Consider the following 23,567-nt stretch of genomic DNA (forward strand, 5'->3'; position numbering starts at 1 on the left):
CAAAAACACCAACTCATTCTGTGGCATAAATCAATTGTCAACTCCAGATACACCCATCTCAAGTATAACCCCTTCTTTACCACACGCCTGGACAAGCTCACTGAGGGGAGTGAGCCTCTAGGTCATACACTATCCCAGGATAGGTGCAACATCAGAGATGACATACAATGGTTCCAGACACTACCCCACACATCTTGTCTCAAACCTTATTTCCCCCAAGGCCAAAGGAGAGAGTGACTGGCGCACAGACATTGTGGAGACAAGTAGTTGGTTCCCCATTAATCACGCCATTCCTTCACATAGTTTAAAAATAGGTAAAGACACATTCACATATAAAGACAATGTTCCCTCCTGTCCTCTTCTCTTTCTGATATTTTGCATAGCACCAGGGACATGTGAAAGACAAGCCTGACTTCTCCCCTCTATTGGCCCCAGGTGACAGCCCCAGCTGAGGGAGGAAGTGTAACTGCCAACACCAGAGTCCGAAGGGCTGCATTCTAATAACTATCATATTAGCATATTATGCAGATAATACATCTTAATTATCTATGTTACCTAACTAATTCTGATTCTTACGCCACATGCTCTTTCATTGCTCATCCATATATTTATATGTATATACTCTTATTCCATTCCTTCCTGAGATTTGTGTGTATTAGGTCGTTGTTGTGGAATTGTTAAGACTACGTGTTAGATATTGCTGCACTGTCGGAACTATAAGCACAAGCATTTCGCTGCACTCGCAATTATATCTATGTGACCGATTTGATTTCAGAAGGTATGCAGGGGATGTCTGGGAACTATTATTTAGCAGAAATATTATAGTTATCATGTGAAGTGTCTTGGGGTAAGAGAGTAATTAACCACATACCCCTCATTAATTAACACTTTGTTAACTTGTCATTTGAAACAGGCTTGTGTAAATACCTGTTTTTTACAGCGACAGTAAGCCTAGACTAGAACAAGCACTTGAATATTTACCTTACTGAGTAGATGGAATAAAGGAATAATTATTTTCAACTCTATTCTTGCTAACACACTGTTCGTTCTAAACAAGTATTCTCTAAGCTTGAAAGATAGTGATCACGAATAGATTTGATATGTAACGTAATAATCAGTACCGTATTTCAAAGAACAAGGCGCATAACCTTTTCAGTTAACCACAGCCTTTGAGCTGTGATGCCAACCAATAAGATTCTTTCTCTTCAGTGTAAGCGGAAGTGAACAGTTACCCAAAACAATTATCACGATAGCGTTTTTAGTATTGTTATTTAGACGTTTATTAACACCTTGGAACTCAAAATATGCCTAACTGCACAGAAATACATACTTATCTCAGGTAGTGTTTATTTCGCGTTGGAGACAGGACTTGGTTGCTAAATGTTCTAGGTAAGGCTAGCTAGCTGCTAACAATGGCTAACTGTATGGGTTTTCACACTCAAATAGCCTCCGTCATGGAGGTGCTAGCGAATGCCGCTGTGGCAGAGATCTGTAAACTCGTAGATGACGACTATGCAGTGTTTCGTTTGGAAATAACTCAAAGCCAGAAAGAAAACAAGACATTGCGGAGGAAACTACAGCTGCTGGAACTGAAGGTGTCACGGGAGCGCGCAGATAGGACCATTCGTCCTAGAAGTGTCAAGATCCTCGACCGATACAGAGGAATGGCAAGAGGTACATTTTGCAGAAGGCCGAGGTTGCGCTGCCTGTCGCCCCAATCCCCTCTGCGCATGTGTGACCTTAGATGTGTTAAACACGTACTGTAGATGGTTAACCAGAATTGGGTCTTGGTCAGTTTTTTTGATAGTATGCAATAACTCCCCAGAATACTTGGCTGTCTTGCGCAAAGACACTATCATATTATAACCAGATTTTTGTTTACTGTACTTCGTATTATTTACCCAATGAAAACAATGTAATGCATGGAACATATTACATCAATCAATAAATAGTATATCAAGGAGTTAGAAGTGTTACCTTACATCCTTGCCAGTTCTAGACATGATCAATTGTGTACAATATACCGTTGAGCATTGACAGTAGCTAACCTAACCACGTCTTTCCCCCAATCACTCTCTCAGGTGAAGGACATCTCACTGGAGGCCACAGGAGTTTTGTGAAGCCAGCAGGACACAACACATGGAGAGATGACCAACCAATCACTGTTGATGAGGGGAGTGGAACCTCAACCCAGCATGTTATTGTGATAGAGGTTAGTGTAATAGTGTTGCATAAAAAATTACAGTTACTTTGTAAATCCAATGTGGCCCATTTTATTTCAGAAAGGCTCCCCTCAGCTATTCACTTGCTTACATGTATCTGCCATAGGGGAGCTTGTGAGACTTCTCTGACACAGTGTTTTCGCTGCAGTCATTTATCTGTGGCGCTGCGCAACGGCAAAGAAATATGGAACATGAAAAGAATATGTCTGCCGAGGCGCACTTTAAAGATTCTAGAACAGTACACATTTACTTTGCCTCTGCAAACAAAATGACTAATGCATGACAACCCCATAGTAGAATAGTTTCTCTTTACCTAGTCGGCTTGTTGTTGTGTGTTCTATGCGAGAGAGATATTCCCCTCAAGGCGCATTCAAGTTATGAGTGCCAAAGGGCAAAAAACATGATTTCTGATAGGCAGTCAATGCATAACAATTCTTGCAATTACTGGGAAAGCAGCAGTTGTAATGGCCTTTGTTAAAAATAGAGATCCCAATTTTCCATTCCAACTTTATTTATTGTTCAACTCCTTAGCGAACTGCAGCATTTTAAACCCATGGTTTTTAGCAGTAGCATTGTTAAGCACATTCCTGCTCCAATTCCCTGTGAGTGTATAGGGGAGAGTGGGGCTAAATGTAACAAAGGCCAATTGTAGGGTAACTTGGGGTTAAACACAACTTCTTCCTCAAAATATTTTGGGGGAGTTGCTTTTTTTTGATGAGACAGATCAAAAAAAATGTTGAGCAAGAGTAGTGGCATCCAGGTAAAGTATTGGGGGGGATAGTGACATGAAATGGTTTCGGGGGGGGGGGTTACTCCAAGTTATCATAAGAGGTAGGCCTATTTGCTGTGTTATTCATGTATTTTGGGACATAAAATTCAGCAATAGGATGCTAACTAGCTAGCTAATGATTAGCCCAATAGGGTAAATGCAGATGGCAACCCCATGCTTCAGCCTATTTATTTATAGCCACTATGCTGCATCAGTTGGGCTACAGGTGATAATGCTTATTGCTAATAGCACATTTGATAATATGGACCATGCATAGGCTATATTTATGGTCCAATACGTTAAAATAAAAATCTTGGTCAACCGAGAGTCGTCCTGTTATTTCAACCAATAGATTGGTTGAAATGTTTAAACTTATTTTTCCATATATTTTTGAATAAAGCTTATCTAATGCTTTAAGCACACTGTTTGATTAAATACTTAAGACACACAAATTACTCAAGAAAGAGCCTGATGATCAAACTATGCAACAAAAAAAAAGAAGACATGGAGTGACTGGCTCACGTTGTCTCGCTTTCCTCCCTACTGCAGTGAAAAGGCACCAGAGGCACAGCATGTGTTTATTGTGCTGTCGGTGCTGATGCTGCAACCTCATTTCAGCCATTTAGTTTCTTACTTGTTTCTGACTGAAAAGTTATTTTAATGAAATCCCTAATTTGTTTAGGAAAAACATTCCCTATTCCCTCAACCCTTGCTCTCTTTACGTGAAACATGTAAGCATCACATGCAACCAATAGGACCTGACCTATAGCCTATCATAATGATGTCAATAAATTGGTTATAACAAACTACGAACACAGTAACACGTGACAGCAAAATGGATGTGGAGGACGTGAAAAATATGGGTGAATGTTTACTGTTTGCTCAGGAGGTAAAGGGGAAGTCAGATATGTGGAAGACATTTGACTTAGTTGTGGAAGCTACTGGAGATCAATAACAAGTAGGGTCTAGGAGCAAGCGTTGCGTGAGTTATGTGTGCCAAACAGTTGCTGTTAGATTACAATATCATAATTTTTTCTGACCATTTGAACAGTGTAAACAACACTAAATAACAACACTAATGATTTATAAAGCCTTTATTACAGCAGACTAAAAACAGTTGCATGCATTTGTGAATTGCAGTTTATTTCTTGTTTAGGCTAATTATTCAAAGCTGCCTTTGTTATTTAATTTAAAACTAAAATGCTTGATTGCATTTCAAAGCATGAATATCTCGTATGCTGTTTGATGGCATGAACAAGGGACTCATTGATTGATTGATACGGTAGCCTATATATTGAAATATAGGGCTAAGTAAGTTATGGTATTATGACTAAACAGGACGCACTCTTAGGCCTGTAGCTCGATGGTGGTTATACAAGGCTACTATACAAAGACGACTAATGATAATGACATTACGTATTATAATGATGACCATAATAATAATTGTAATAATAACAATAAGAAGTTCAAGAAAGTGTAGGGTATAGGAGCGAGAGCTGCGTGCATATTATGTGTGACAAACAGGTGTTGTTAGATTACAATATTATTTTTCTGGCTGTTTGGAACAGTGTAAACAACACTAAATAAATAAGAAATGTCAGTCTGTTGTAACAAAAAACTTTTTAAAAGCCTTTATTACAGCATAGCAAAGATTAAAAACAGCCGAATCTGTGAAATTGCTTTATCCAACATGTTGGGGTTTCCTCTCTCCTCAACTTTCTTAGACAATTAGGCTAAGGCAAGGGCTGTTTCCTCATCTCTGCTGCTGCTGCCTCCGCCGCATGGTTCTCAATCCCAATATGCTGGTCAACTTTGCTACTATGCACATAACAACATAGGGAAAGGCGCCAATAGGGAAAGGCGCCAATTCTACGGCGCACTGAAGATTATGTGGACAGCGACCGTATCCAACACGGGAGAAAGTGCATTTCTTGTAAAATATTATTTGATTTATTAGTGTTGCACTATTTATTTTTACAAAGTATAGCCATATACAACTTCAGTATCACATGTCTTAGAGTGATGGACTGTGCCATCCCCGTGGCCTCCGCAATGGATGAAACAGGCGCGAATCAGACAGGTGTCTTGTGCACCATGAAAAAAACGAAACATTTAGACTGCTCGACTAAAGAAATCTCGGTCGACCAACAAGCCTATAGACCAGACGATTGATCAGTCGACTAAATGGGGTCAGCCCTAAAATAATTCAAAAAAATAATTGTACAAATATGTTATTGGGGCCCATTTATGAAGGTATAAATTATATTTTAGATGGTGTCAGCATAATTTTATTTTCATTCATTTTGGATTAGAATTCAACTTTTTCCCCCCACTGCTACTAATTTTGCCAGAGGAAACACTGCTACGACATTGTTATCCAATTCTACTCATGTACCCTTAAGAAACTCCTCTCTTCTTGTCAGTCTGCAGATGGAGAAGCTGCAGGTCCTGGAGGATCATCTCTGGTCAAGCAGGAGAGGACTAAAGGAGACGATCCACAACAAAGCAGAAACATCCAGACTGGAGCAGCGGCTGGAGTGGTGCCCCCTGAATCCATGGAGAACCTATCCACCGCCGCCACGCCCCAGCCCAGGACCCGACACAGCATCGCGGAGGTCAGTGGAAAGCCGAATGGCGTCCTCAAGACAGAGACGGACACAGAGACTTTAACTGTCACAAAAAGGCTCTTACACACAGGATCTGACCACAGATCAGACACAGAGAGGCTGGGGCTGGGGAGACTGGGCTGTCCTCCTGCTCCCGCCTCAGAGTATTTACTTTACGGTGACTTGAGGACAGTTCATTCCCATCTGGACTCAGGTGACGCGTTAGAAGCTGGCAATGATCCGTCTTGTTCTTACACTACAGAGATGGAACCTGTCAACATGCCCTTGGGTTTAGAGACACAGACTGATCAGTCTAGAGGGGACTGGAACCGGTACAGTAGTAGTGTATACTCTGAAGGGTGCCTAGATAAGAAAGGGGAGGTTATAGTGGTAGATGAGGTGACTGTGAAAGTAGAGGGTGATACTCCTCCCACATGGAATGCAGATAGTCACCTAGGAGACGGATATTCACAGGGCAGAGATTTCTTAGATTATAGGGAAAGTTTAGAGACAAATCCAAATGTCGCGACCCACTCCCCTATACACACGCTCAGGGATCCCGACCCAGTGTTCACGTCAATGGGGCCTTCCGATTCACAGAGCCGCGACCTTTTCGATCAGGTATTGAACTCAAATGAAAGGGCTAGAGCCCAGGTTCAGGAAAGGGGAGCAACATCAGGCGGTAGTAAAAAGAAACAGTTCCTCTGCATGTTCTGTAACAAAGGCTTCAGCTGCCCCCAGAAGGTGGAGATCCACCAGAGGGTCCACACAGGGGTGAAACCCTTCAGCTGTGCCCAGTGTCACATGCGCTTTGCAGAGGCTGGCACACTGAAGAGGCACCAGAGGGTCCACACGGGGGAGAAACCCTTCGTCTGCCACGTGTGCCGGGCCAGTTTCTCCCACTCATTCAACCTGAAGAGACACCAGAGGGTCCACACAGGGGAGAATCATACAGCTGCCCCCAGTGTGAGAAGTTCTCCCACCAGCACCAGCTGAAGATGCACCTATAGGTCCACATGGGAGAGAGCCCATTTGCCTGTACGCACTACGGGAAGAGGTTCTCAGAGAGGAGCAACCTCAGGATGCACCAACAGAAAAAACATTCCACTTTATAACATAGAAAGTAACCATTCGACTCCATTGCTTCTGACGTTTAGATCAAACCCTGCATTAAAGACAAAGATTAATTTTCAATGTTGTCAGCAGAAAAGATCCACAGATGCATTTGGATTAACGACAGTAACAGGTTTCAGTGTTGAATATATCTGAGTAGAATATTTCATCCAGACATTGTGTGATATATATATAAGCCTAAAGAGTCTGTGACATATTGTGTTTGTACTGTGTAGACTATATGATGTTCACAAATGCCTATTTCATTACTTCCATTTAACTACTTAATTTCTTTCCCCAAGACACTTTTAATGAGTATATTAATGCAGTTGATCAAGTTCATGCAGATTTTTAGTTGAGACATGACATGTACAGTTGAAGTCGGAAGTTTACATACACCTTAGCCATATACATTAAACTCAGTTTTTCACAATTCCTGACATTTAAACCTACTAAAAATTCCCTGTCTTAGGTCAGTTAGGATCATCACTTTATTTTAAGAATGTAAAATGTCAGAATAATAGGAGAGAGAATGATTTCAGCTTTTATTTCTTTCATCACATTCCAGTGGGTCAGAAGTTTACATACACTCAATTAGTATTTGGTAGCATTGCCTTTAAATTGTTTAACTTGGGTCAAACGTTTCGGGTAGCCTTCCACAAGCTTCTCACAATAAGTTGGGTGAATTTTGGCCCATTCCTCCTGACAGAGTTGGTGTAACTGAGTCAGGTTTGTAGTTCTGCCCACAAATTTTCTATAGGATTGAGGTCAGAGCTTTGTGATGGCCACTCCAATACCTTGACTTTGTTGTCCTTAAGCCATTTTGCCACAACTTTAATAGAATGCTTGGGGTCATTGTCCATATGGAAGACCCATTAGCGACCAAGCTTTAACTTCCTGACTGATGTCTTGAGATGTTGCTTCAATATATCCACATAATTTTCCATCCTCATGATGCCATCTATTTTGTGAAGTGCACCAGTCCCTCCTGCAGCAAAACACCCCCACAACATGATGCTGCCACCCCCCTGCTTCACGGTTGGATGACGTTCTTCGGCTTGCAAGCCTCCCCCTTTTTCCTCCAAACATAACGATGGTCATTATGGCCAAACAGTTCTATTTTTGTTTCATCAGACCAGAGGACATTTCTCCAAAAAGTACAATCTTTGTCCCCATGTGCAGTTGCAAACCGTAGTCTGGCTTTTTTTATGGCGGTTTTGGAGCAGTGGCTTCTTCCTTGCTGAGTGGCCTTTCAGGTTATGTCGATATAGGACTTGTTTTACTGTGGATATAGATACTTTTGTACCTGTTTCCTCCAGCATCTTCACATGGTCCTTTGCTGTTGTTCTGGGATTGATTTGCACTTTTCGCACCAAAGTACGTTCATCTCTAGGAGACAGAACGTGTCTCCTTCCTGAGCGGTATGACGGCTGCGTGGTCCCATGGTGTTTATACTTGCGTACTATTGTTTGTACAGATGAACGTGGTACCTTCAGGCGTTTGGAAATTGCTCCCAAGGATGAACCAGACTTGTGGAAGTCTACAATTTTTCGGAGGTCTTAGCTGATTTCTTTTGATTTTCCCATGATGTCAAGCAAAGAGGCACTGAGTTTGAAGGTAGGCCTTGAAATATATCCACAGGTACACCTCCAATTGACTGAAATGATGTCAAATAGCCTATCAGAAGCTTCTAAAGCCATGACATAATTTTTTGGAATTTTCCAAGCTGTTTAAAGGCACAGTCAAGTTAGTGTATGTTAACTTCTGACCCACTGGAATTGTGATACAGTGAATTATAAGTGAAATAATCTGTCTGTAAACAATTGTTGGAAAAATTACTTGTGTCATGCACAAAGTAGGTGTCCTAACCGACTTGCCAAAACTATAGTTTGTTAACAAGAAATTTGTGGAGTGGTTGAAAAATTTGTTTTAATGACTCCAACCTAAGTGTATGTAAACATCTGACTTCAACTGTATGTGTGGATTTCATATGGTGTATTTAAAACTAGTTTATGTTTTAATAAACACAAAATGGGACTTTTCATTTTAAGACTTTCATTGAGACTCTTTAATATGCATCACATCTGATCTCACCCTATTCAGCATATACCCAGCAGCGCTTTATAACCAATATACACTTACTAAATAATTCTACACATACCCACACACTAACAAACACCTACTGTACATGTCCAAATAGTTTAGTCAGGTTTGACTGATGACTTTTGACTTATCATAGCGGACTTATTTTTACCCACAATGTCATATTTATGTCTACCATGATGGGTTTAACAACAATTTAGTCATTCTGTAACTACAGTATAGGACTCAAATGTAGTGGGCAAAAAAAAACACCATGTTGAAAGTGTGTTTTATCTGTGTGTACGTGCGCGGTTTGACTCAATGAGCAGTCCCCCCACGGTTATATCTGCAGGGTGGGTTTAGGGTCATGAAATATTGTGTGGTTCGTGGCGGGTGGGTTGAGTAAAGAGAAAACGACACCTTAAAAAAATCCATAAATGTATTATTTTTGTGTAGTTTATATCTATAGGGTACATTTAGCCTAAAATAATGAAAGAAAAACCAATCTGGTTTTAGTGTGTAAGCCTAAGCTTTAATTGTATGTACACCAAACAGCCTATACACCAAGGGGCAGAAAAAGTTAAAGCTGCAACGCGACCCAACCAAATTCACATAGAAATGTGTGTTATCGATCTGTGTGCTATTTCTATACTTCCCGTTTTTAAGTTTCACTTTTGCGTCTTTTACTTTCATTTTTTTACACCAGCTTCAAAAAGCTGTAAATACAACATTTTTGATTATGGAAAATGTATTTCTCAGCGGTTTAGATGGTGCAATGATTCTCTACACTATACTTGCTTGTTTTGTCACATAAACTGAAATTAGGCAAACTATTAGAATTTTAGCAACCAGGAAATGGCGGAGCGATTTATGCATAGTCCATCTTTTAACGTTGATCCATGGAGGCTAAAAGCTGCGAAATGGATTGTTGAAAAGTAATGTTTGGGAAAGATTTGGTTTAGTGGTAAAAGAGGATGATAGCAGTGCTGGCTATGTTATGCGTGATGATTGTGAGGTGCTACACAAATTTGACAGTCACAAGACTGGGACTTCAAATAGGCTTATGGCAGGTCAAGGGAACTATAGCCTACTGTTCAGATGGGTTCAATGGAAACTGAAATCTGGACAATGACTGTAAACTCTCATATAGCCTTAATATTAACTCCTGCAGAATTACAGTGACTTCGGAAAGTATTCAGACCCCTTGACATTTTCCACGTTTTGTTACGTTACAGCCTTATTCTAAAATTGATTCAATCATTTTTTCCCTCAATCTACACACAATACCCCATAATGACAAAAGAGACAGGTTTTTAGAAATGTTTGCAAATTATTACAAATAAAAAACATACAGTGAGGGAAAAAGTATTTGATCCCCTGCTGATTTTGTACGTTTGCCCACTGACAAAGAAATTATCAGTCTATAATTTTAATGGTAGGTTTATTTGAACAGTGAGAGACAGAATAACAACAAAAATATCCAGAAAAATGCATGTCAAAAATGTTATAAATTGATTTGCATTTTAATGAGGGAAATAAGTATTTGACCCCTTCTCAATCAAAAAGATTTCTGGCTCCCAGGTGTCTTTCATACAGGTAACGAACGGAGATTAGGAGCACACTCTTAAAGGGAGTGCTCCTAATCTCAGTTTCTTACCTGTATAAAAGATACCTGTCCACAGAAGCAATCAATCAATCAGATTCCAAACTCTCCACCATGGCCAAGACCAAAGAGCTCTCCAAGGATGTCAGGGACAAGATTGTAGACCTACACAAGGCTGGAATGGGCTACAAGACCATCGCCAAGCAGCTTGGTGAGAAGGTGACAACAGTTTCTGTGATTATTCGCAAATGGAAGAAACACAAAAGAACTGTCAATCTCCCTCAGCCTGGGGCTCCATGCAAGATCTCACCTCGTGGAGTTGCAATGATCATGAGAACGGTGAGGAATCAGCCCAGAACTACACAGGAGGATCTTGTCAATGATCTCAAGGCAGCTGGGACCATAGTCATCAAGAAAACAATTGGTAACACACTATGCCGTGAAGGACTGAAATCCTGCAGCGCCCGCAAGGTCCCCCTGCTCAAGAAAGCACATATACATGCCCGTCTGAAGTTTGCCAATGAACATCTGAATGATTCAGAGGACAACTGGGTGAACGTGTTGTGGTCAGATGAGACCAAAATGGAGTTCTTTGGCATCAACCCAACTTGCCGTGTTTGGAGGAGGAGGAATGCTGCCTATGACCCCAAGAAACCATCCCCACCGTCAAACATGGAGGTGGAAACATTATGCTTTGGGGGTGTTTTTCTGCTAAAGGGACAGGACAACTTCACCGCATCAAAGGGACGATGGACGGGGCCATGTACCGTCAAATCTTGGGTGAAAACCTCCTTCCCTCAGCCAGGGTATTGAAAATGGGTCGTGGATGGGTATTCCAGCATGACAATGACCCAAAACACACAGCCAAGGCAACAAAGGAGTGGCTCAAGAAGAAGCACATTAAGGTCCTGGAGTGGCCTAGCCAGTCTCCAGACCTTAATCCCATAGAAAATCTGTGGAGGGAGCTGAAGGTTCGAGTTGCCAAACGTCAGCCTCGAAACCTTAATGACTTGAAGAAGATCTGCAAAGAGGAGTGGGACAAAATCCCTCCTGAGATGTGTGCAAACCTGGTGGCCAACTACAAGAAACGTCTGACCTCTGTGATTGCCAACAAGGGTTTTGCCACCAAGTACTAAGTCATGTTTTGCAGAGGGGTCAAATACTTATTTCCCTCATTAAAATGCAAATCAATTCATAACATTTTTGACATGCATTTTTCTGGATTTTTTTGTTGATATTCTGTCTCTCACTGTTCAAATAAACCTACCATTAAAATTATAGACTGATCATTTCTTTGTCAGTGGGCAAACGTACAAAATCAGCAGGGGATCAAATACTTTTTTCCCTCACTGTATCACATCTACATAAGTATTCAGACTCTTTACTCAGTACTTTGTAGAAGCACCTTTGGCAGCGATTACAGCATTGAGTCTTCTTGGGTATGACGCTTCAAGCTTGGCACACCTGTATTTGGGGAGTTTCTCCCATTCTCTGCAGATCCTCTCAAGCTCTGTCAGGTTGAATGGGGAGCATCGCTGCACAGCTATCTTCAGGTCTCTCCCGAGATGTTCGATCAGGTTCAAGTCTGGGCTCTGGCTGGGCCACTCAGAGACTTGTCCCGAAGCCACTCCTGCATTGTCTTGGCTGTGTCCTTAGGGTCGTTGTCCTGTTGCAAGGTGAACCTTTGCCCCAGTCTGAGATCCTGAGTGCTCTGGAGCAGGTTTTCATCAAAGATCTCTCTCTACTTTGCTCCGTTCATCTTTGCTTCAATACTGACTAGTCTCCCAGTCCCTGCCCCTGAAAAACATCCCCACCGCATGATGCTGCCACCACCATGCTTCACCGTAGGGATGGTGCCAGGCCAAAGAGTTCAATCTTAGTTTCATCAGACCAGAGAATCTTGTTTCCTATGGTCAGAGTCCTTTAGGTGCCTTTTGGCAAACTCCATGCGAGCCGTCGCGTCTTTTACTGAGGAGTGGCTTCCGTCTGGCCACTCTACCATAAAGGCCTGATTGGTGGAGTGCTGCAGAGATGGTTGTCCTTCTGGAAGGTTCTCCCATCTCCACAGAGGAACTCTAGAGCTCAGTCAGAGTGACCATCGGGTTCTTGGTCACCTCCCTGACCAAGACCATTCTACCCCGATTGCTTAGTTTGGCCAGATTGCTTAGTTTAGCTCCAAACTTCTTCCATTTAAGAATGATGGCCACTGAGTTCTTGGGGACCTTCAATGCTGCAGAAATGTTTTGGTACCCTTCCCAAGATCTGTGCCTTGACACAATCCTGTCTCGGAGCATCTACGGACAATTTCTTCGACCTCATGGCTTGGTTTTTGCTGTTATACACTAACAACTGTGGGACCTTATACAGACAATTGAATTTACCACAGATGGACTCCAATCAAGTTATAGAAACATCACAAGGTTGATCAATGGAAACAGGATGCACCTCAGCTCAATTTCGAGTCTCATAGTTGTCGTGTCTTTGGCTATGCCGGATTAAGTGATATGACATGCTATTCTATAAAATCATTTCTCTGTAATTAATATTACCTGATTAAGCTAATCAGGTAAATAATTAACTAGAAAGTCGGGGCACCACGAAATAATGTTTATAGAGCTGTAATCTTTTACATCAGTAGCAGTCAATATTTAATCCTCACCTTATTCAGTCTCATCTGAAAGTTGTAAATTATTGGTTATCTTCACGAACCCTGTCTAACAAGTTGAATCAGCAATACAAAATTTGGTTTAATTATTTATTTACTAAATACCTAAATAATCACACAGAATTACATATACACAGAATGGATCATACATTGATTACAAATTATGTCATAAAGAAAACGTCCCTGGTGGACGGAGCCGACATGACGGCTGATTACACAAAGGAAAAGGGGTTGGGTTTGAATGAAAGAGCGGGAAGACTGAGGAACAAAGGGAGAAGCTATGTCTATATCGGGCCGTTGGCAGCTACTCTATCGTAAATACAGAATCTTATGCATTCTAAATAACCGCATTTGGAAAAGGAAAATGCAATAAATATTTACTCTGAGCTGCTCTTCGATCGGTTGGTCGTAGATGGGAGGCCGGGTTGTCCAGCATGGATCTCTGGTCCTCTGAAGACTGTCTAGTGGTGAACTGGGGCGTGGTAGAATGGATACGCCGTCCGTCCTTTCCTAGCCTACGTTTACAGCGACTGCTGCTAACTCAATGGCTAGGAGGTATCACTTTTGGAGTGAATAAGAGTTCAAAGTTCATACCAAGTTGCCATACTTTTAAGCTCATGCTATATTCTGGCTGGTATAGTCGAAATTCATCCTTTCGGCGTGTTGACCGTCATCTTCACGTTGAAATTCGATGCTGATTTCATTAGGGCTGATTTCGTTAGGGCGATGGCCCTTTCTAAAATGTAGAAAATAGTCAAAATAAAGAAAACCCTTGAATGAGTAGGTGTGTCCAAACCTTTGACTGGTACTGTATGTAAATAAGGTATCTGTTTTTAATTTTTAATACATTTGCGAAAATGTGTAAATAACTGTTTTCGCTTTGTCATTATGGGTTATTGTGTGTAGATTGCTGAGGATTTTTATTTATTTGATCCAGCTGTAATGTAACAAAATGTGGAACAAGTCAAGGGGTCTGAATACTTTCCGAAGGCACTATAAGCATTTCTTGCAATAAAATGACACAGCAAATGTAGGTAAAAAAATAAATCATAATTTGACTTAAGAACAGGGTTGAATAAGTATTTATTTTAGCATCTTGAGGGAATGCGAATGCGCAGTTCGATACTGTGTAGAGGTGCAATCTTTTTCAGCATCATAAAAGCTGATAGTATTTCACACCACATAAAATATGCATCCATGTCAAACTGAAATCTTATCAGAAACCTCATTGTCACAGCTTTCAATTTCCTTACAACCGGTCAAACTAATGTCATTTGGAAATTTTGCTGAGAAATTCATTCCCGTTTTTTTTAAATTGCATTTTCTCCCCGGTCCCTAAAAGTCTTTGCTCTGTGAAAGAAACAGAGATGACAGAGAACTTCACCGATGTCAACTAGATAGAATGAATGCTTCAATCGATTTATGACATTCTGGTGAGCAATGGTTTATTTTGTCTTCTACGGCAACATGTAATGACACAAGCAGCTTCTCTTCCATCTACACTGAAGAAAAATATAAATGCAACAAATAAAGTGTTGGTCCCATGTTTCATGAGCTGAAATAACTCCCAGAAATGTTCCATAAGCACAAAAATATTATTGATCTAATATTATTTATTTAGTGAGCGTGCAATTGGCATGCTGTTTGCAGGAATGTCCACCGGAGCTGTTGCCAGAGAATTGAATGTAAATTTCTCTACCGTAAGCCGCCTCCGTTGTTTTAGAGAATTTGGCAGTAAGTCCAACCGGCCTCAGAACTGCAGACCACGGGGGAGAAACTCATTCTGATTAGCTGGGCCTGGCTCCTATGCCTTCCAAGGCCCATCCTTGGCTGTGCCCCTGCCGTCAAGTGAAATCCATAGATTAGGTCCTAATTTATTTATTTAAATTGACTGATTTCCTTATATGAACTGTAACTCAGTAAAATCTTTGAAATTGCTGCATTTTGCATTTATATTTTTGTTCAGTATTACTATTGACAAGTTGACTAACAAATAGCATACCAAAATGTTGGAAATTATAAGCAGAATCAGGCAAAGAAAAACAAGACACCCTCTCTCAAAATGATTTTTGCCGTCTCTGACTAACCTACAGTGCATGTTCTATATTTACGGTTATGGTCGGGTACGGGGCCTCTGATTTTCGCTTTATCACATATGGTCAGGCGGATGCGGATGGGTTAATAGCAATTGCTTGCAGGTGCGGGTGAACAAACCCGCATACCACTGTCTGTGTAATTTGTACCACCTCTCTCTTCCAGGAGGAGGGTCCAGAGGTGCTGCTGGGGAAGGAGGAGAGGTGTGAGGAGGGTCTGGGGAACCCTAAGGGGACGATGGTCATGGAGGACAACCAGACTACACCTCCTCCTGAACCCACAGAGGACCCAGCTGAGCAGCACAGGACCACACACAGTCTCACTGAGGTGAGCCCACTGTAAACTACTGTCTGAATGGTATTAGGTCGGGGCCGTATCCACAAAGCCTCTGAGTAGGAGTGCTGATCTAGGGTCAGTTTTGCCTTTTAACTCATAATGAATAAGATTTCATGGAAAGATCCTAGATCAGCACTTCTACTCTGAGACTCTTTGTAGATATGGGCCCAGGTCTTGATTGATTTTGTCTTAAGTGTGGGACCATGCCTTTGAATTATCAAACCATTAAAGAGTGTCAAGTAATCAAATCAACTAACACGTTTGCATAGTATAACATTTGCTTGCATTGTCCAATCAGAAGATGCTCCATAGCAGGGTGTTCAAATCAGATTTCTTGATTCAACATCCTCTCACTCTGTATCTCTTACAGTCAGTAGACATGGAGGATGGGAAGCCTGATCTGCTGCTGGTCAAAGAGGAGACAATAGAAGACGGACCAGAGAGCATTGACCTGCTGAGTGGACTAAAGATGGGGGAGCAAGGTAAGGGAGAAATACATATAACCTACATACAGTAAAAGATCTTCAATGGGAACAGTGATGCACTTGGCTATTTCTTTCCATTCATAAAATGAAATCAATACAACTTGTGTTTACATACAAAACACACATAATGTATGAACTTGACCAGATAATTGACTCAAAAAAACTCCATATGTAGAGTTCTCTGTCATGTTTGTAAAGTCTATTTTCTAACCTCTTCGTGCAGATGGTTGGTTGGAGGCTAACAGGGGAGACTGGGCGACCATATTAGATTCCCAGACCCAGACCGGTGCAGCTATTGGCCCAGGGGACGACATCACTGAGCAGGGCTGGACCAGAGGTGACATAGTGGAGGTCAGTGGATAGGATAGCATCCTCAACTCTGGGCTGGGGAACAACACTGTTAACTACAACCAGAAACACAAAACAACATATCCATGACAACAGACTGGCTGAGACCAGGGCGAGGCGTAGATTTGGTACGTGGGAACGGGGAGCTCCTCTCTGTGTTGCAACAACACAGAGAGGAGCTACCTCAGGATACACCAGCAGAAAATGATTATTGTATGGTGATAGTAGTAATAATAATAATACTACTACTAATAATAATAATAATACATGTATTTCTTTATTTTATATAGCGTTTTTCATACAGAATCTCAAAGTCTCTTTTAAAAACTAAAACAAATTCAGGGAGCTGGCAGTTCATGGGAGAGGGTCACAGCTAGATGACGATGCAGTTCAGTAAAGGAGTAGCTTGATTGCAGTCGGCGTTGATGGTACAGCCAGGGAGGGAGACACATCAGCCAGACAGGCCCAGAGCTTTATCAGGCACATCTGTCTCTGCAGTTCACAGCTCCTCCTCCTCTGTAGGTAGGCTGGAACATCCACCACCAATAAAAGTACTTTACTTCACGTTATGTGAGTGTATGACCATTTAGTTGAAATTAAATACTAACTTGACTCTGTGCTGACTGACAATTTTTTAAATAATAACAGGGACTGAGTTTCCCTTAGCTCAGTCGAACCAAAACATTATACTTCATTCTTGAATCAACACATCTGTAAATATTTTACAATAAACTCAGATGGCTCCATATTGTTAGGTACTTGAATCACAGTGTTAGAGATGGGCTTAGGCCTCCTAAGTGGCGCAGTGGGTTGTGTTTTGGAGGACGCACGGCTCTCGACCTTCGCCTCTCCGTACGGGAGTTGCAGCGATGAGACAAGACTGTAACTACCAATTGGATACCACGGAAACGGGGTAAAAGAAGGAAACAATTTTCTTTTTTTTTTAAGATGGGTTTGACTGTGGTTAACATTTTATAGTATCATGTCAAGTTTCTGTGGGTACAGCAAAGAGTTTCTTATATAAATCTTTATGCTTTTCTGTAAAATTTGTATTTACAGTCTGCAATCCATGAGGACCTGCTGATATCCGGTGTTACTGGCGGGAGACACTGGACCTCTGAATCGGCTGGTCACAAATCCTGGCCCCGGATCAGAACTCTGGATCAGGAGCCATCACTCTTCCGTCCCGAGTCACAACCAGGACCGAACCACGAGGGACAGAGACTCCACCACCACACAGAACACAACCAGTGGACAAGGGGACTGAACAACCACAATCATCGTGGTCATCAGAGAGACGGAGGCTCCAGTCAGGGATCCAGTCTGCAGCCCAGACCTTTCTCTTCACAGTCTCAGTGCAGCGATGAAGCAGGGCCTGGGGCTGATAGAGATAGACCCTCCTGTTCCTATGATACAAACACTACAGTATCCATGATGAACAGAGCAGGTCACCCTGGGCTTCAGCCTTCACAGAGAGCGGTGGGAGACCCCCCAAGTGGGAGTCTAACAGGAAGTCTTTCTCCTTCAGGATCTCATCTACTGCCTGGTGAATGGGTTCATAGAAGGCCTGGACCTGGGTCTAGCCTTCCTCAGTTACCTCATGGTTATCCCACCAATACAGACAGGGTCAGGATGGGTGTTCACCACAAGAGGTACTTAACGTATAACACAGCACACAATCCCAACAACACCCAAACAATGGCTAGAGGTCAAGGAGGAAGCTCAAATACTAACCCCCTGGGGGTGGTGGCTCCTGCTTCTACCTCCTCTGGTGTCACTGGGTCACAACGTGGGAGGCCGAGCATTAGGTCGGACGCCGACAAGCCGTACGCCTGCCCCACATGTGGGAAGTGCTTCGCTGAGGCGACTTATGTGAAGGAGCACCAGACCGTTCACACCAAGGAGAGGCCCTTCAAGTGTAAGCTGTGCTATAAGAGCTTCTCCTTCCGGAGTAACCTTATCAGACACAGGAGTGTCCACAGTGGTAAGAAACCTTTCAGCTGTACCCAGTGTCATATGCGCTTCTCCCACTCGTCCAACCTGAAAAGGCACCAGAGGGTCCACACAGGGGAGAACCCTACAGCTGCCCCCAGTGTGAGAAGAGGTTCTCCCACCAGAACCAGCTGAAGATGCACCTGAAGGTCCACACGGGAGAAAGGCTGTTTGCCAGGAAGAGGTCCTCAGAAAGGAGCTACCTCAGGATACACCAGCAGAAAAACCATTCCACTCGATAGCTTCTGACGTTTATATCAAACCCTGCATTAAAGACAAAGATGAATTTTCATTGTCAGCAGAAAAGATCCACAGACGCATTTGAAATAACTAGAGTAGCAGATTTCAGTGTTGAATATTCCTGCATCCAGACATTGTGTGATATATAAGCCTAAAAAGTCTGTTACATATTGTGTTTGTACTGTGTAGGCTATATTATGTTCACAAATGCCTATTTTATCAAGTTCATGCAGATTTTTTTCTCGAGACAGTACAATGCATTCATCGTAAGAAAGCTGGGTAAAACAACCACAACACAGTCATAGCAAGTACATTTTCCCTCAAAGTACTTAGTGCCTTCAGAAAGTATTAGCACCCCTTGACTTCTTCCACATTTTGTTCTGTTACAGCCTAAATTTTTAATTGATTCAATGTCAAAGTGGAAATGTGTTTTTCGAAATTGTCTTAAGTCAATAAGTATTCAACCCATTTATTATGGCAAGCCTAAATAAGTTCAGGAGTAAAACTGTGCTTAACAAATCACATACGTTTTATGGACTCATTCTGTGTTCAATAATAGGGATTAGCATGATTTTTCAATGACTACCTCATCTCTGTGCCCCTCACATACAATTACATGTAAGGCCCCTCAGTTGAGCAGGTAATTTCAATCACAGAATCAACCACAAAGACCAGGGAGATTTTCCAATGCCTCGCAATGAAGGGCACCTATTGGTGGATGGATTTTTTAAAAAGCAGACATTGAATATCCGTTTTGAGCATGGTGAAGTTATTAATTACATTTTGGATGGTTTATCAATACGCCCAGTCACTACAAAGATACAGGCGTCCTTCCTAACTCAGTTGCTGGAGAGGAAGGAAACCGCTCAGGGATTTCACCATAAAACCAATGGTAACTTTAAAACAGTTACAGAGTGTAATAGCTGTGATAGGAGAAAATTGAGGATGGATCAACAGCATTGTAGTTACTCCACAATACTAACCTAATTAACAGAGTGAAAAGAAGGAAGCCTGTACAGAATAAAAATATTCCAAAACATGCATCCTGTTTGCAACAAAGCACTAAAGTAATACTGCAAAAAATGTGGCAAAGCAATTCACATGTTATGTTTGGGGTAAATCCAATAAAACACATTACTGAGTACCACTCTCCATATTTTCAAGCATAATGGTTGCTCCATCATGTTATGGGTATGCTTGTAATCGTTAAGGACTGGGGAGTTTTTCAGGATAGAAAAACAAACTGAATGGAGCTAAGCACAGGCAAACCCCTAGAGGAAAACCTGGTTCAGTATGCTTTCCACCAGACACTGGGGGATTAATTCACCTTTCAGCAGGACAATAACCCAAAATATAAGGCCAAATCGACACTGAAGTTGATTACCAAGACGACAGTGAATGTTCCTGAGTGGCCGAGTTACAGTTTTGACTTAAATCTACTTGAAAATCTATGGCAAGACCTGAAAATGGTTGTCTAGGAATGATCAACAACCAATTTGACAGAGCTTGAAGAATTTTGAAAAGAATAATGGTCAAATGTTGCACAATCCAGGTGTGCAAAGCTCTTAGAGATGTACTCAGACTCACAGCTGTAATCCCTGCTTGACTCAAGGGTGTGAATACTTATGTAAATTAGATATTTCTGTATTTCATTAATACATTTGCAAACACTTCTAAAAAACGTTTTCACTTTGCCATTATGGGGTAATGTGTGTATATGGGTGAGAAAACAAATGTATTTAATCCATTTGGAATTCAGGTTGTAACACAACTAAATGTGGAATAGTTCAAGGGGTATGAATGCTTTCTGAAGGCGCTGTATCAGCTAAATCTGTGCTAGTAGGAAGAGACATTTAAACGTTTTGGTGGTGGGGGGTGGGGGGGGGGGCACTGTGGGATTAATTTAAGGTACTCTTTGAAGAGAAAGGGTTTTAGGCGTTTTTGTAAGATGGGCAGGGACTGCTGTCCAAGCTTCAAGGGGACACTTGTTCCACCATTGGGGTGCCAGGACAGAGAAGAGCTTTGACTTGGCTGAGTGGGAGCTGATCCCCCGTAGGGGTGGGACGGCCAAGAGACCTGAGGTGGCTCAGGTTCGGGTGTAGGGTTTTCGCATAGCCTGAAGGTAGGAAGGGGCAGTTCACCTTGCTGCTCTGCAAGCACCATGGTCTTGTAGTGGATGCCAGCTTCAACCGGAAGCCAGTAGAGGAGCGGGGTGACATGGGAGAACTTTGGAAGGTTGAACACAGGTGGGCTGCAGTGTTCTGGATAAGTTGCAGGGGTTTGATGGCACAAGCAGGGAGCCCAGCCAACAAAGAGTTGCAGTCGTCTAGACTGGAGATGACAAAAGCCTGGATTAGGACCTGCGCTGCTTCCTGTGTGAGGAAGGGTCGTACTCTACGGATGTTGTAGAGCATGAACCTGCAGGAGCGAGTCACTGCTTTGATGTTTGCAGAGAATGTCAGGGTGTTGTCCACAAGGTTCTTTGCACTTTGGGAGGTGGACACCTTGGAGTTGTCAACCATGATGGTTGTGTCACAAACTGCAATGCTGCTGGGTTTTTCACGCTCAACAGTTTCCCGTGTGTATCAAGAATGGTCCACCACCCAAAGGACATCCAGCCAACTTGACACAACTGTGGGAAGTATTGGAGTCAACATGGGCCAGCATCCCTGTGGAATGTTTCGACACCTTGTAAAGTCCATGCCCAGGCGAATTGAGGCTGTTCTTAGGGCAATGTTTTGTACACTCAGTGTACACTTAAATATAAATAAATATACCTACACATACCCACACACTAACAAACATCTACTGTACACATCAAAATAGTTTAGTCAGGTTTGTCTGATGACTTGACTTTCTATAGCTGACTCATTTACCCACATCATATTTATTTTATGATGATGGATTTAATAGATACAGCAACATCCCTCAGTGTCTTTGGGGAGGTGACAAAACATTTTTTGAGAAGAAACTATCTCATTTGCCTCACATCTTAATTAAACTTGCAATAAACAAATTGTAGACTTTGAAAAACATTACTCTGGTTGAAAATGAGCAGAAACAAATGTTTACAGAGCAAAAAGGGAAGATTTTAACAGTGCTAAAACATGAGTATAACACCTTACTACGATCTAATTTATAATGCATCACACAAGAGTAACATATTATTCTGAAGGGGAACATGATAGTAGACTTTTGGCTGCAAGGCTTAAGCAAAATGAAGCCTTTTCTTGTATCAATACAATTCAAACACCATCTGCAAAGATGTCACATGAACCAGTAGAAAATAATGATTAGTTTAGGGAATTTTATTCCCAATTATATATGTAAGAGGATGACCCTGATCATAGTAAGATGACACATTTCTTAACATTGGACCATCCCAAACTCCATCTGAATTCCATGATTCCCCATTTGGTCTTAAAGAACTCGGGAGCGCATTAACATCTATAAGAAGAGGCAAATCACCAGGGCTTGATGGTTTTCCTTCTGAGACGTTTCTTGAAATATGGGATATTGTCGGGACACTAATTCTTGGTTCCATCAGTCATGCATTAAAACATGGTGAATTCCATAGAGACCAAAACACATCACTGATTACAGTTTTGCTAACAAAGGGCAAATCTCCCCTAGACTGTAAAATGTATAGGCCCTTAAGCTTTATCACACCTGAGCTCAAGCTGTTTGCAAAAGGTACTTGCCATAGATTGGAACTGCTTGTAGGAAATCTAATTAACGGTGATCAAACTGGGTTTATAAAGGGTTGTTCAGCTTCTGACAATATTAGACATCTATATTCCATATCATATATATGAGTCAGACAATGACCCAGTCCCTGCTGCATTTTTTAGTTTGGATGCAGAAAAAGCCTTTGATATGATATAATGGAACTATCTGTGGTTTGTTTTGGAGTCCTTTGGTTTTGGTAAAGGATTTACCTCCATGTTAAAAACATTGTATTCTGCACCCAAAGCAGTTGTAACCAGACAGGAAACATTTCATCCAAGCCTTGACGTTTACAACGTTCCTCAAAACAATGATGTCCATTATCACCAATGCTCTTTGCCCTGTCTTTAGAGCCCCTTTCTCAAGTGATCAGATTGGACCCACTTATTTCACTCATCAATATTAAAAAGGTTTGCAGCATAAAGTGTCACTATGTCGATGACACTATTGTGTTTCTCAGACAGCCCAAATTCCCTTTGACAGATTCTGAATTTTTTTTCTGGATATAAAATGGGCTGACCCCAATTAGTCCACTGGTCAATTGTTTGGTCGATAGGCTGTTGGTCAACCAAGATTATTTCTGTAGAGCAGTTGCAAATATATATATTTTTTTATAGGCACACAAGACACCTGTTTTATTCGCACCCATCTCAGTTGACTAATCCATTGCGGAGGCCCGGGGGATGGCACAGTCCAAGAAGAAGGGGAGTGTGGCTAAAATGCACAATGCGCTCTCTCCTGCAAATTTGTGCACAGTCATTGTTTCATAACTAAATTGTATACATTGTTTGTGTATTTCAATTCCCCATTGCAGTAGTACATTTACCGTTAATTGCTATAATTTCTAATCTACAATGTTTGTTTGGTTACGGTAATTTATGTTAATACATTCAATAGCCTATATTATTATTCCAGTCTTTTACGTTCTCATTATCGGACACGTTGTTTGCAGAGCGCACAACCTATGCTATACTTGTGAGAAACAAGTTTAGTTTATTTCATTCCATTCACAGGTTTTGTCAATTTAGTCATTGTCTTCTGTTTGGAGCGCTCCTGTCAATGTTGAGTAAGGACGTGCACCTGATTAAGCATAAAACTAGGCCTATGGGCTGCGGCAAATGTAGACATATGAATGGGCCATATTTATGGATCTGATAGTATTTCTGATTGGCTTAAAGCACCACCACTAATGAGCTATGGAGCTTCTCAAAGCAATGTTTCCTTCACCTCAAACAGCAAGCAAACAAAGTCTGTTTTTACATCCCCTGAAAAAGACAATAGTTCTT

At 41.6% G+C, this 23,567-nt stretch overlaps 1 protein-coding gene across 1 annotated transcript; it reads left to right on the forward strand.

Annotated features, from left to right (window-relative positions):
- Positions 1–331: 331 nt before the first annotated feature.
- Positions 332–19,077, forward strand: LOC139577699 (uncharacterized). The gene is made up of 7 exons (XM_071404873.1): positions 332–1,674; positions 2,082–2,212; positions 5,415–5,606; positions 15,320–15,481; positions 15,861–15,972; positions 16,199–16,326; positions 17,383–19,077. The coding sequence occupies exons 1-7, from the start codon at positions 1,413–1,415 to the stop codon at positions 18,448–18,450; spliced, it is 2,055 nt and encodes a 684-aa protein (XP_071260974.1). The 5' UTR covers positions 332–1,412; the 3' UTR covers positions 18,451–19,077.
- Positions 19,078–23,567: the final 4,490 nt, after the last annotated feature.

This window comes from Salvelinus alpinus, chromosome 6 (genome assembly GCF_045679555.1).
Source record: "Salvelinus alpinus chromosome 6, SLU_Salpinus.1, whole genome shotgun sequence".
Classification (NCBI taxonomy): domain Eukaryota; kingdom Metazoa; phylum Chordata; class Actinopteri; order Salmoniformes; family Salmonidae; genus Salvelinus; species Salvelinus alpinus.